The 12,085-nt window shown below is 42.4% G+C and overlaps 2 protein-coding genes across 3 annotated transcripts in view; both read right to left on the bottom strand.

The window, feature by feature from the left end:
- SLC30A9 (solute carrier family 30 member 9) overlaps positions 1–4,819 on the bottom strand; it is a 99,217-nt gene extending 94,398 nt beyond the window's left edge. Inside the window, exon 1 of one of the 2 annotated variants that reach the window (XM_063722642.1) lies at positions 1,552–4,819. In XM_063722642.1, the coding sequence (XP_063578712.1) occupies positions 1,552–1,663 (112 nt within the window). In that variant the 5' untranslated portion in view covers positions 1,664–4,819. 2 annotated transcript variants of the gene reach the window in all.
- Positions 4,820–5,813: 994 nt separating this feature from the next.
- On the bottom strand, positions 5,814–11,094 carry DCAF4L1 (DDB1 and CUL4 associated factor 4 like 1). The gene has a single exon (XM_002814705.6). It carries the CDS (start codon positions 10,465–10,467, stop codon positions 9,277–9,279), a length of 1,191 nt encoding a protein of 396 aa, XP_002814751.2. The 5' UTR covers positions 10,468–11,094; the 3' UTR covers positions 5,814–9,276.
- Positions 11,095–12,085: the final 991 nt, after the last annotated feature.

Genomic DNA, 12,085 nt, shown 5'->3' with positions numbered 1-12,085 from the left:
ATCCTCCCACCTCAGCCTCCTGAGTACAGGCTAGAATTACAGGCGCGCGTCACCAAACCAGGCTAATTTTTTGTTGAGAGGCAGTTTTGCCATGTTGCCCAGGCTAGTCTGGAACTCCTGGGCTGAAGCGATCCACCCACCTCAGCGTCCTAAGGTTTACAATCTTCCTGAGGATTACAAGCATGAGCCACTGCACCCAGCCGATGATTCATTTTGTCCATAAGAGAACCTGGCAGTATATTGCCAATATGGAAAAACTCAACAGTTAACACTTTTCTATCACTACCAAAAAAGCCCTGGGAATAGTGCTGTTAAAACTTATCCGTTTGATAGTCTAAGAGTCAGCTTTTACATTTATTGCAAATAAAAGATACGAATATATTCTAATTTATATCCACAGCATAGTTACTATAGCTTATATTACATAAAATCTCGAATGACTGCAACTTCCGACTTCTTTCAGGAGGTCACAAACATGTTACAGGTTTTTTCAAACATGATATGTTTTTAGAGACAGCTCACTATATTGCCCAGGCTAGCCTAGAACTATTGGGCTCAAAAGCTCTGCCTGCCTCAGTCTCCCGATGAGCTGGACTACAGGAGCACACCACCACACCTGGCTTCGAACATGAATGTTTCGGTAAATACTCTGCATCCCAAGAATGGAGGGATTAGATTAAGGGTGGACTTAATTCTGTCTTCTCCCTCAGAGTTCCTATCAGTTCTGTGTCAAGCAACGTGTGTCAAGCTACGGCAAAAACGAAGGTAAGCCTGATTATAAGTTCAATGTTATTTTGGAAACTACGGCAAAAACGAAGGTAAGCCTGATTAGAAGTTCAATGTTATTTTGGAAACCATTGAAATTTGAGTCAGAAAAGAAGGTTGAGAGAGACGAAAATTCTCTTCAACCACCTTTTTTTCTGGGTTACAATTACAACTGACACCTTTTCACCAAAAAGACTGCTCAGCCGAACTGAAAGTTCCTTTGTTTTTCGGCCCCAAACTGGGTTCATTCAATGATTGTCGGATACTTTCGTACTTCTTCCGAAAGATCCGTATTGAGTAGCACCCCTCCTTCCTTTTAGAAAATTTAAGAAAACAAGTTGGGAGAATAAGAAAAAGGCGGCCAAGAAAATCTCAACCAAGCGCTAAATGAAGGTGCGCTGGAAAGCTCCAAAGACCCTGGAACTTTGCGGAGTCCGCAATTTCCAACCGCGGAACACCGCGGAGGTGAGTAACCGCGGGACACCGCGATGCGCACGTAACATTTTGTTTGGTACAAAGCAGTGGGCTTCAGAGGTGCAATCCGGCCCGCGAGGTGCCCATAAGTTCCCGCGGGGGCCATGCTAGGGCTGCAGAAGGCATCAGAGTCAGAGACTTGTCAGGACCCCCGCGGGCTGCGCAGGGTGAACTGGAAAGGCGGAGGCCAGAAAGGAAGATTCTGAGGTTGGCGAAAGGCAAGTGGGCGAACTGCCCCAGGCGAGGCGCCGAACCCAGCCTGGCCCTCCAGTTCGGCTTCTACGGAGCCAGCGGCCAGCGCGGGACACTCACCCTGGCGGTCGCTGGGGTTACAGGCCGCCGCCCTGCATCGCAGACGGAGCCGGCACAGGGAGGACCAGCTACATCTGTGGGCCGCGGCGGCGGCGGCCAAGCCCGGTAACATCCTGGTGGGGCAGAGGCCCCTACTCGGACACCGCCTTCTGCCTCCGCGCCGCCACCGGTACCAACTGACTCCATAGACTGGACATCAGCGAACACCGATGCTTTCGCCTCCACAGGCTGCCTCGGTGACCCGGAAACGGCAACGTCATTTAGCGACGCCTGCCGTGGAGGTAGAGGAAGTGACGTAACACGTTGAACACCAACAGGGAGGCCTTCCCTCCCGGGGACCCAGACTCCCAAAGTGGGGAGGGCGTGGCTGCAGGGGAAGTTTAGTGTCTGCCGTCTTCTTTTGCACTTGTACTTTTGCGCTTGGTTGGAAGTCATCACGTAAACTGTTTACATCTTGGTCAGCCAGGAAAGCTGTCCTTTGGGAGTTCTGTCTACTTATTCCTTTTTTCTGGACTCGAAACCGGGGCCATGGTTTCGGAAATGGGAGGAAACATGGGAAGGATGGACGCAGGTTTTCTGAGCCTCTCTACCTAGAGCCTGCCAGGATAAACCCAAGTTGGAATCAACATGTCCAGTACTCTCCGAACCTCTGCCACGTACATCGTTCTCCTTAACACCAGTGTGTATCCAGTATCATAAAGGCAAGTACACACTTCGTAATCAGTTACTTGCCCTACTAATCTGTGAACCTCAGATTTTTGCCTGTAACATAAGAAGAGGTTATGTTCATGACAAGTTAGGGTAAACGGAGATATGGAGACTTCGAAACATTTTGGTCCCAGGGAGAAAGAAACCTGAACAGTATCCACGTTAACTGTTTCTCTCTGCCATGCTCATTCAGCTCTTAAACTCGAGAGGCCTGCCTTGACCACCCTAGCTATGGTACGCCTGGTCATTCTCTACCCCGCTGTCCTATATACTTTTCTTCAAAACGCTTACCACTATTTGAGATTTTTTTTTTCTATTTTGTGTCCTAGAATAGAAAATAAGCATCATGATGCTGGAATCTTGTCTATTTTGTACATGGCTGTATAAAGACGCTAAAACAATGCCTGGCAAAAATAAATTGAATGGAATGTATGGTGGTTTGTTTTAAAGTTAATCTGAGTCGCTTATCTATATTACTGCAAAATAACTATCTCGGGGAAATTTAGTATGTCCTTAATTTTTAAAAAAATCAACAAGTCTCTTATACTAATTGAGATAAGCATAATCAAATGAGGAAAGAGAATTATCGTTAACAATGGTAAGCAAATTTAATTTCCTATGACAAACATAACAAAATATGCAGTGAACAAACATTAAAAAATGATGTCCCATAAATATAGGCTCAATATTACTAAAAAATCTAAATATTACTGGAAAGTTACTTTCCCTTTCTTGTAATAGATTTTAATAGAAATTCAACTTTATGAAGTAAAAATACATAAAGGCTTACCTCTTATTTTATGGTAACTATGCAAACATCTATTAACTTTTATGGACAATTCTTTTTGAACAAAACTAATCTCATATTTTGGATTCTTAAAATGGCTCTGGTTTCAACTCATTTTAGGCAAGCCTGATCAAAACTTCCCAAGTTTTATTTTTAATTTGTGTGATAGGATTATTATTTTTATTTTGTTTAGCTGTACTAATTTTTAGAAGAAAATGTTCCTTTTCTAACTTTTAAAAAAAAATACATTTTGTGCAGAGTTCTTAATTTCCATAACAGCCCACCTGATGTGTAAAATATAATGTTGGTGCACAGTAAAATTTCACAGTGTGTTCTTTCCTGTCCTTTTTCCTGGTATAGTTGGGGTGTAACTTGACTTAGACACTACTGATTGTCATAAACCTCCAGTACCCTTGATTTGCCAAATAAGTTTGAAGAACAAAGTGTATCATTTTCTGTTACCTTAACTCACAATGCTGTATCACATAATAAAGCCTCAACAGACTTGGATTAAAATAACTCTGCGGTTGTCTTGGTATTTATACCTACATATCATGATACACTTATCCTTTTGGAAAGTCTTTGAAACTTCCCAAGTGCTAAAACTTAAGATAATGTCAGTTTTAGAGTTCCTCAGGGGAATTTCCTTTGACCCTAAATCCCATCCTTACCAAGAGACTTTGCTTTTATGCTCCATTTGAGACACATTCAGCGTTGCCTACCTATACAAAACAGGTAAGATTCTAGTATCATAGGGCTTAATTTCTATTGGAAGAGGCAGCAAATTTATAAACAAACATATTGATAATTTAAAACTAATAGCAGCAGTAGTAATATTAATCATTTACTAATTGCCAGGCCCTCTGTGTACACTGTCTCATTCATAATACCTTAAATAAGTTATAGGTAGATGAAGAAACCAAGGCACAAGGATCTTGCTCTTAAACACCACTCTTTCTAAGTCAGTGGGTACTTGCCTTTGGAAGAAAATGTGAGGTCTTCTCAAAAGACTCGAATGATAATGTGGTGTTTCTATTTTTTTTTTTCCTGGAATGTAGGTTAAGAGAGAATTTCCCCAGATATTTTTTACTCATTTTATGTGATCAACATGGTATAAAATTGTCCAAGTTTCATGAGGATTCATGATATAAATAGATGCCTAAATATAGGGAACTATTAAGTCAGATAGAAGTGGGAAAGGAGTGAAGTGTCATTTGATTATTACCATACACCATAATTCCTGCAAGGTTTTCCATTAACTCTGAAGAAGTTCCAACATCTTTCAGAAATTTGCTTGTGCAATTGAGCTAACTACTATTGCTTAGTTTCATCCTGTCTATAGCTTTGGGAAAATAATTCTGATCTTGAGACAAACTTGTCTGGTTATCTGGAAAACTGACTTCAATAATCCATTACAAAATAAAGTAAGTGGCTCTATCATGAGGCTTACCAAGAACACAAATTTAATTTTGAACACAGACATATTTGTTGTCATTACGTTTTGGCGATTGTTTTTCTTTGCCTCTAGGAGTGGGGGAGGAAGGAGCTTGCCCACCTGAACACTTCAATAAAAAAATGGCCCAGCCTGGCCAACATGGCAAAACTTTTTCTCTACTAAAAATACAAAAATTAACTGAGCGTGGTGGCGCACACCGTAATCCCAGCTACTCTGGAGGCTGAGGAATAAGAATCACTTGAACCCAGAAGGTGGGGGTTGCAGCAAGCCGAGATTATACCACTGCACTACAACCTGGGCAACAAAGTGAGACTCTGTCTTGAAAAAAAAAGAAGCAAGAAAGAAAATGGCTTATAGCCAGGTGCTAGTGGCTCATGCCTGTAATGCCAGCACTTTGGGAGGCTAAGGCAAGAGGCCAGAAGTTCAAGACCAGCCTGGGCAACACGATAAGATCCCATCTATACCAAAAAAACAAACAGAAAACAAAAGTGGCTTATACATGGGTAAAAAGAATTATCTGGTCACACCCCGTCTCCTGTACAACAATGGTCAGAAGCAATAAGGGTCTGCACAGACACATTTGGCCTGTAAAGGTAAACATGCAAAAGAAATGAAACAAGCATCTGCTGTGGTTTCTGACCAGGTTGCTAATCCTCATCTCCATTTTTCAGAGAGGTGAAAGGTTTTTTCTACAGTTCACTTAGCAAGAATGTCACAGAAGATGGAATCAGACTCAGGTCCTCTAACTCCAAATCAATTTACATGGTTGAGTGAGCACTGCAGAGGAGGAGAGAAGGAAGGAGTGGCTTGTTCTTACAGGTTTTCCCTGACATTATCCTATGAAATTACTTGTGGGATTTTTTTTTGTCACAATTATCTTGTCAAATAGCCATTTAGTATTCCACTACCATTAAACTTAGGTTCACTCTTTGCCACTTCCATCCAAGAAAAGGAGAATGATTTCTCCAATGATAACTGTATTCCTGGATCATAGCTCTCTTATTCAACACTTCTTAGCTTCTCCAATAAAAGCTCCTTCTGCAACTTACCTGGTATGGTGGAGAAAAAATTACACATACACACACACCTTTTCCTTAGAGGGCAGTGAACAAGATTCATATTACAGCTGGAATAATTGAGTTATTAAATACTCCTGGAGGCAAGAGACTGTTTGATAACCTTTATCCTTGAGAAGAATTAAGCTGAGACAGAGCATGGAGATGTAATATTTTTAGAGAGGGTAGCATTTGTGAAGAGTCAGTTCCTTCCCCGAAGCCATAGGTGGGGGCATCAAGAGAAAGTCTTACTAGGTTTTTTAAAATTTAACTTTTTATTGAAGTATAATACACACAAGACACATATACTAAAGGCATAGCTCTAAGAATTATCACTAGTGAACAAAAACTGTGTAGCCAGTACCCCGCTATACAGCGGATGCACCTGACAGCAATAACAACCATACTCTGAAAATGACCCTGTGATCTAAAACGAATGTGTGCTCAGAATCCCAAACTAAGGAATCAGGAGCGACTAACCCTGAGTTTCACTCCTTATCTATGAAGGACGTCTGAACCTCCAGCCCATCCCTTACAACACAGGCAATATAGGGGATCAAGGTCCTTTGCTTTGGGTTAAATGGAGGTTGCTAGGTGGAGTGTGCAAATGAAAATGCTATATAAACTGCATGCTTTTTACAAACAGTAGTGGTTCTTCTGTCCAGCCTACTACCACTGGACCATCCCTATATATAAGTTCCCCCAATAAACCCAAGTCTTGTTTGCTGTCTACGCATCTTCTTTGGACTCTCGGACACAGTGCCATTACTATCGGAGTCACTAGGGGTCTGGCATGACACGGGCATTGCTAGCTTCCTAGAATCTTCTTCTGGTCACTACTCTTCTGTCCTACAACTATACCATTAATCCTGCTTCTAAGAACATAGATTAATTTTGCCTGTTTAGGGACTTTATGTGCATTAGTTGTACAATATGTGCTCTTTTGTGTTTGGCATCTTTATTTCAACATTATGTTTGCAGGATTTGTCCATACTGCTATGTTCATTCTCATTGCAAAAGGGATTCCATTGTGTTAATATCCCACAATTTATCCACTCTACTATTAATGAACATTTGGGTAGTTTCCAGTTGGAGCTATTAACAAATTACGGTGGACACAGGTATGCATTTCTGATTAATATATTCCTAGGACTGAAATTACTGGGTCATAGAGTATGCAAACTTCTAGCTTTAGCAATTACTAACTTTTCCAAGTGCTTGTACCAGTATACACTCTCAATAGTATATGAAAGTTCTACTTGCTCACAACTGCACCAACATTTGCTTCTCTTTTTTTAATTCCCGTCACTCCACCTGATCTATTTTATTTTAACCATTATAGTGAAAGTGGTGTGGCACTGTGGTTTTAATTTGCATTTCCTTGACAATAAATGAAGTTGGATGCCTTTTTCAAATGTATATTAGCCATTTGGATCTCCTCTTTTTCTCCCATTCAAGACTATTGCCTACCTTTCTTTTAGGTGTGTTTTTCTTACTGATTTTTTTTTTTTGCATTTGTTTTCTTTGCAAATGAGGATAAACAGTTTATCAAGTTATGTAGTCATTTTTTGTCAATTGCCAAATAAATGACATATCAGTATCAGACATATATATATATATGTCTGCAGCTAGTTCTTACTGAATGATTACAATGTCTTTTCTTCATTAATTGTTTTATTTTGAATGCTTACAATGTAAAAGGGACAAGGTACATATCCTTTAACCCTGTATCTACTTTATCATTTAGTTTTATTATCTAAGACATTTTACACTGAAGAAACAACATTAAGTAAAGCTTACACAATTTCTCATGTCACATATCAAGTTAGTATCAAAAACTGACTGAAAGGATTCCAAAAATTTGTGCCTAACCACACTCCCATATCTTCTCTATTGATCTACTCATCTATCAATATGTAATTACATTAACCTCATCTATGTCATATAAGACACATCTATCCCATCTATTTTAATTCTATGTATTGAAGTCACCAAATTTGTATTACCAGCCGTGACATGAACCCTGATCTACAGAATACTTTGTATCTCCAATTGGAGGTTTAGTAGATGTCTAAAACTCAGCATCATTCCCTTCACCTGAAGTTTTTCTCCTCATCCTCCCCAGGTTAGTAAACGACACCATCATCTACCAGTTCTAAAGTTAACAAAAAAGCTGCCATCCTCAGAGCTTGCAGTGAGCCGAGATCGCGCCACTGCACTCCAGCCTGGGCGACAGAAGGAGACTCTGTCTCAAAAAAAAAAAAAAGCTGCCATCTTTTTTCTTTCACTTTCTAGTTTACTCTCATCAGCAAGCCTTAACAATAATACTACCTTTGAATGATCTTCCAATGCAATCATTTCTGATCATTCTACTTCTCACATGCAGGTCCAAGGCATCATTGTCCCTTGCCTGACTAACTACAATAGTGTCCTAATTGCTTATTTTTATTTTTTGAGGAATAACATATACACAGTAAACTATAAAAAGTGAAGCATATAGATATATGAATTACGTCTGTAACAAGTGTCAAGATAAAGAAAACTCAGCATTCCTAAAGCTTCCCCATGTCACTTCTCAAACATCCTAAAAAGAAAAAGAAAAAAAAATCCTTTCTTTCTAGAGGTATCTACTATTCTACCTTTAATCACCATAGACAAGTTTTTACTGCTTTTGAACTTTAGAATTGAATCATACAGTTTGTACTCACTTCTACCTAATTTCAATCAACATTTTGAGATTGGTCCATACTGTTTCACGTAACAAGTGTGCCTTATTTTCTATTATTATGCAGTATCCAATTTTATGATTATAGCACGAATTTTAGCATTTTGGAAATTCAGATTATTTCCAGGCTTTGGCTATTAAGAAGTAGCAACTAACATTATTACACTTTTTTTTCTTCCTTGTTAGTAGAAAAACAGGCTCTTTAACATTTTTAATAAATCTCTCACAAACTGCTGCTCCTAGATTACAAAAAGTCAAAGCCAATTCCTTGAATCTGAACTTCAAGTCACCATAATAGAAACCAGAGCTGCTGTACCTTACATTCTGAAAGGTACCTCAACAAAAGCACATTAAGGACTGTTTAGAAGTATTTAAAAAGATCCATTTTTCCTTCCAATGCCTATGGATGATAACAATAAAAGGAGAATCTTAAGAGATCTGCTATTGAGTTTGAGTAGGCCTAATTTAATGATTCCAAACTCCAGCCTTAAATATGTCTGTAGAGACTCCGAGAAATTACCTCTCCCTTGTCTCCACTCCCACTGGCTTCCTCAAGCGCAGATGCCTGGGACCCTCTATGACTAGTCAAACAGTCTTACCGGTACCACCATTATGCTTCTCTAAAGGGCTACTAGTGAAAGAAGCTGCTTTAATTTATTTTAGTTTTTGCCAATCTTCAGTCCTTAGAAAAGTCTTAATTATTAAAAAAAAAAAAAAAAAGGGGGTTGGGGAGGTGGTTAACTGTTCTAAGGCATTCAACAACAGGAAACAGGTACCTTTTATGAAAAAGACTTTCAAGTTAAGTCCACAGTTTAACTGAAATAACTTTACAAAAATGTCTCCACATAAAACTCTTAACACCTTACCCCTGGCAGCCGGATGGATGGGATCTATATACAACCCGTCTCTTAAAATGCTCTCACAGAAACGGTAATAAGATACTCTTAACTTCCTTAAGTCAAATCCACATTCGGCCGCACTGCAACCTGCAGAATTAGCTGAAGGGGAAACAATAAAGGTCCTGCCGGACAGCCATGAGCAGCCCTGGTGCTGCTCCCCGGATGCCCCCGAGCCGAGAAGCGAAGGCCACGCTGGGAATGTCGTCCTCGGAGACAGAGTACGGGGAAGGGATGGTTCTGAGCAGGTGGGCATCATGGAGGCTCCAGATTCTCGTGTAGCAGTCCTGGCCCACTGCCACCACAATTCCCTCTTCCTCATGCACATGCAGGGGCAGATAGGCGGACTCATTTACGTGACCTTCGTACTGCCTTACACATTTAGTGGCCCTCAGATCCCACAGCTTGATCTTTCCAGTCATGTCTGACGCCATCAGGCATTGCTCTTCTTGGAGGATTTGCACAGAGGTCACTGCTGAGTCATGGAACAGGCGAGTGGCCCTCCACCCCTTGCCACGATTTCTACAACGCAGATCAATGGCAAAGATCTCCCCGGAGCGACAGCCATTAAACAGCAAGGGAGCCGTACTAGCGAACTGCTGGGCCAAGACATCACTGCTGGTACCAAATGACTGCTGGTGTCCCGTCGCCACGTTGGTCAACAGGACCTGCTGAGACAAGCCTGCACTAAAGCAGTGATATGCCCGGGTGTTGAGGGACCAGGCACAGGACCAGGCCTCTGGGATCTGGAAACTGCAGAGCATGCCAGGCTGGTTTACTCTTGTGTGAACACTTAAGAACCGCGACGCTGGGAGCAGCACTGCACAGCTTGGAGCATCTGTGATTCCCTCGAAGCACAGCAGAACGTGAGAGTCCAGCTGGTTCAGCGAGGCCCAGCACAGGGACTTCACCTTCCGGTTGGGGACGTAGAGGTTTCTGAGCACGTACACATGGAACGAAGGGATCTTCAGAGTTCGCAGGCTGATGATGCCGTACTTGGAGCCTTCGACTTCGACCTGGTTCACTACGAAGAGCTGGTCGCTGTTGGTACTCGCCAGAATGAAGTTAAATCGGTCGCTCGCCAAAGAGGAGGGATCCAAGCTCCGAATTTGGACATTTTTCCGCTCCATGCAGCTCACACGCAGCTCGTTGGCTAAACGGGAGTAACTGGTGACGTTGAGGAAACCTAGCTGGCTTTTTCGGAGCATGGAAGATGCATTAAATCCCATTCTGGCTACCTTTTTCTGCTTGGCCTCTTCCTCGAGGAGTCGCAGCCTTTCAGCCTCCATTTCCTCCTGCAGAATGTTCCTCGTGACAGGAAATTCTGCAGGATGTTCTTCTCCGTGACAGGATGTTCTTTTCCGTGACAGGAAGTTCCGTCCGGGTGCAAGCGGAAGTGTTGCTACTTTTTATCCTCTGTATTCTGGGAGGAAGTTCATTGTTGCAGATGTGTATTACAAATCTCTTTTCCTACTCCTTGGGTTGTCGTATTCTCTCAGTGGGGTCTTGATGAAAGGAAGTTCTTCATGTTAAATTTTTTCCTTTCTCTTTTTGAGACGGGGTCTTGCTCTTTCACCCAGGCTGGAGTCCAGTGGCACGACCACGGCTCACTGCAGCCTGGAACTCCTGGGCTCAAGTGATTCTCCTACCTCTGCCCTACTTAGCTGGGACTATGGGCTCACAACACCACGCCAGGCTAATTTTTTTGTAAAGATGGGGTCTCCCTGCTTTGCCGATGCTGGTCTGGAACTCTTGAGCTCAAGCAACCTGTCCGCCTCAGCCTCCCAAAGTGCTGGGATTACAAGCATGAGCCCACGCACCCTGCCTGTATTTCTTATTTTTTTATTTTTCATTTTGAGACGGAGTCTCGCTCTGTCTGCCAGGCTGGAATACAGTGGCGCGATCTCGGTCCACTGCAAGCTCTGCCTCCCACGTTCACGCCATTCTCCTGCCTCAGCCTCCCAAGTGGCTGGGACTACAGGCACCCGCCACCACGCTTAGAATAATTTTTTTTGTATTTTTAGTAGAGACGGGGTTTCACCGTGTTAGCCAGGATGGTCTCGATCTGCTGACCTCATGATCGGCCCGCCTCAGCCTCCTAAAGCGCTGGGATTACAAGCGTGAGCCACTGCGCCCGGCCGCCTGTATTTTTAAAATACAGTTAGAGACCAGCCTGGGCGGCATGGTGAAACTTTGTCTCTAAAAAAATACAAAGATTAGGCCGGGCGCAGTGGCTCACGCCTGTAATCCCAGCACTTTGGGAGGCCGAGGCGGGCGGATCGCGTCCCGAGGTCAAGAGATTGAGACCATCCCGGCTAACACGGTGAAACCCCGTCTCTACTAAAAATAAAAAAAATTAGCCGGGCGTCATGGCGGGCGCCTGTAGACCCAGCTACTCGGGAGGCTGAGGCAGGAGAATGGCGTGAACCCGGGAGGCGGAGCTTGCAGTGAGCCGAGATCGCGCCACTGCATTCTAGCCTAGGCAACAGAGCGAGACTCTGTCTCAATAAATAAATAAATAAATAAATAAATAAATAAATAAATAAATAAAACACAAAAATTAGCGGGGCATGGTGCACACCTGTAGACCCAGCTACTCAGGAGACTGGGAGGGAAAATCACTTGAGCCTAGAGTCTTGGAGGGAAAATCACCTGAGCCCTGAAAGTTGAGGCTGCAGTGATCACCCCATTGCACTCCCGCCCAGCCGGGAGACAGAATAAGACCCTGTCTCAAAAAGAAAGAAAAATAAGTAAATAAATTATGAATTTGTCCAAATTGTCCATTTGTTTCATTAATGGTTAGTGTCTTTCGTGTTCTGTTCAGGACATTTGTACCTATTACATGATACTAGTAAAGTTTTGCGGTGTCTTCAAGAGGAGACTGATATCTCCAGTCCCCATCTGGAT

Source organism: Pongo abelii, chromosome 3 (assembly GCF_028885655.2).
Source record: "Pongo abelii isolate AG06213 chromosome 3, NHGRI_mPonAbe1-v2.0_pri, whole genome shotgun sequence".
In the NCBI taxonomy this organism is placed as follows: domain Eukaryota; kingdom Metazoa; phylum Chordata; class Mammalia; order Primates; family Hominidae; genus Pongo; species Pongo abelii.
Note: the sequence above shows the minus strand (reverse complement) of the source record. Positions and strands in the feature narration are given on the sequence as shown.

Coding starts and splice junctions, on each gene's coding strand:
- DCAF4L1 (XM_002814705.6), bottom strand. CDS start 10,467: ATGGAGGCTGAAAGGCTGCGACTCCTCGAGGAAGAGGCCAAGCAGAAA.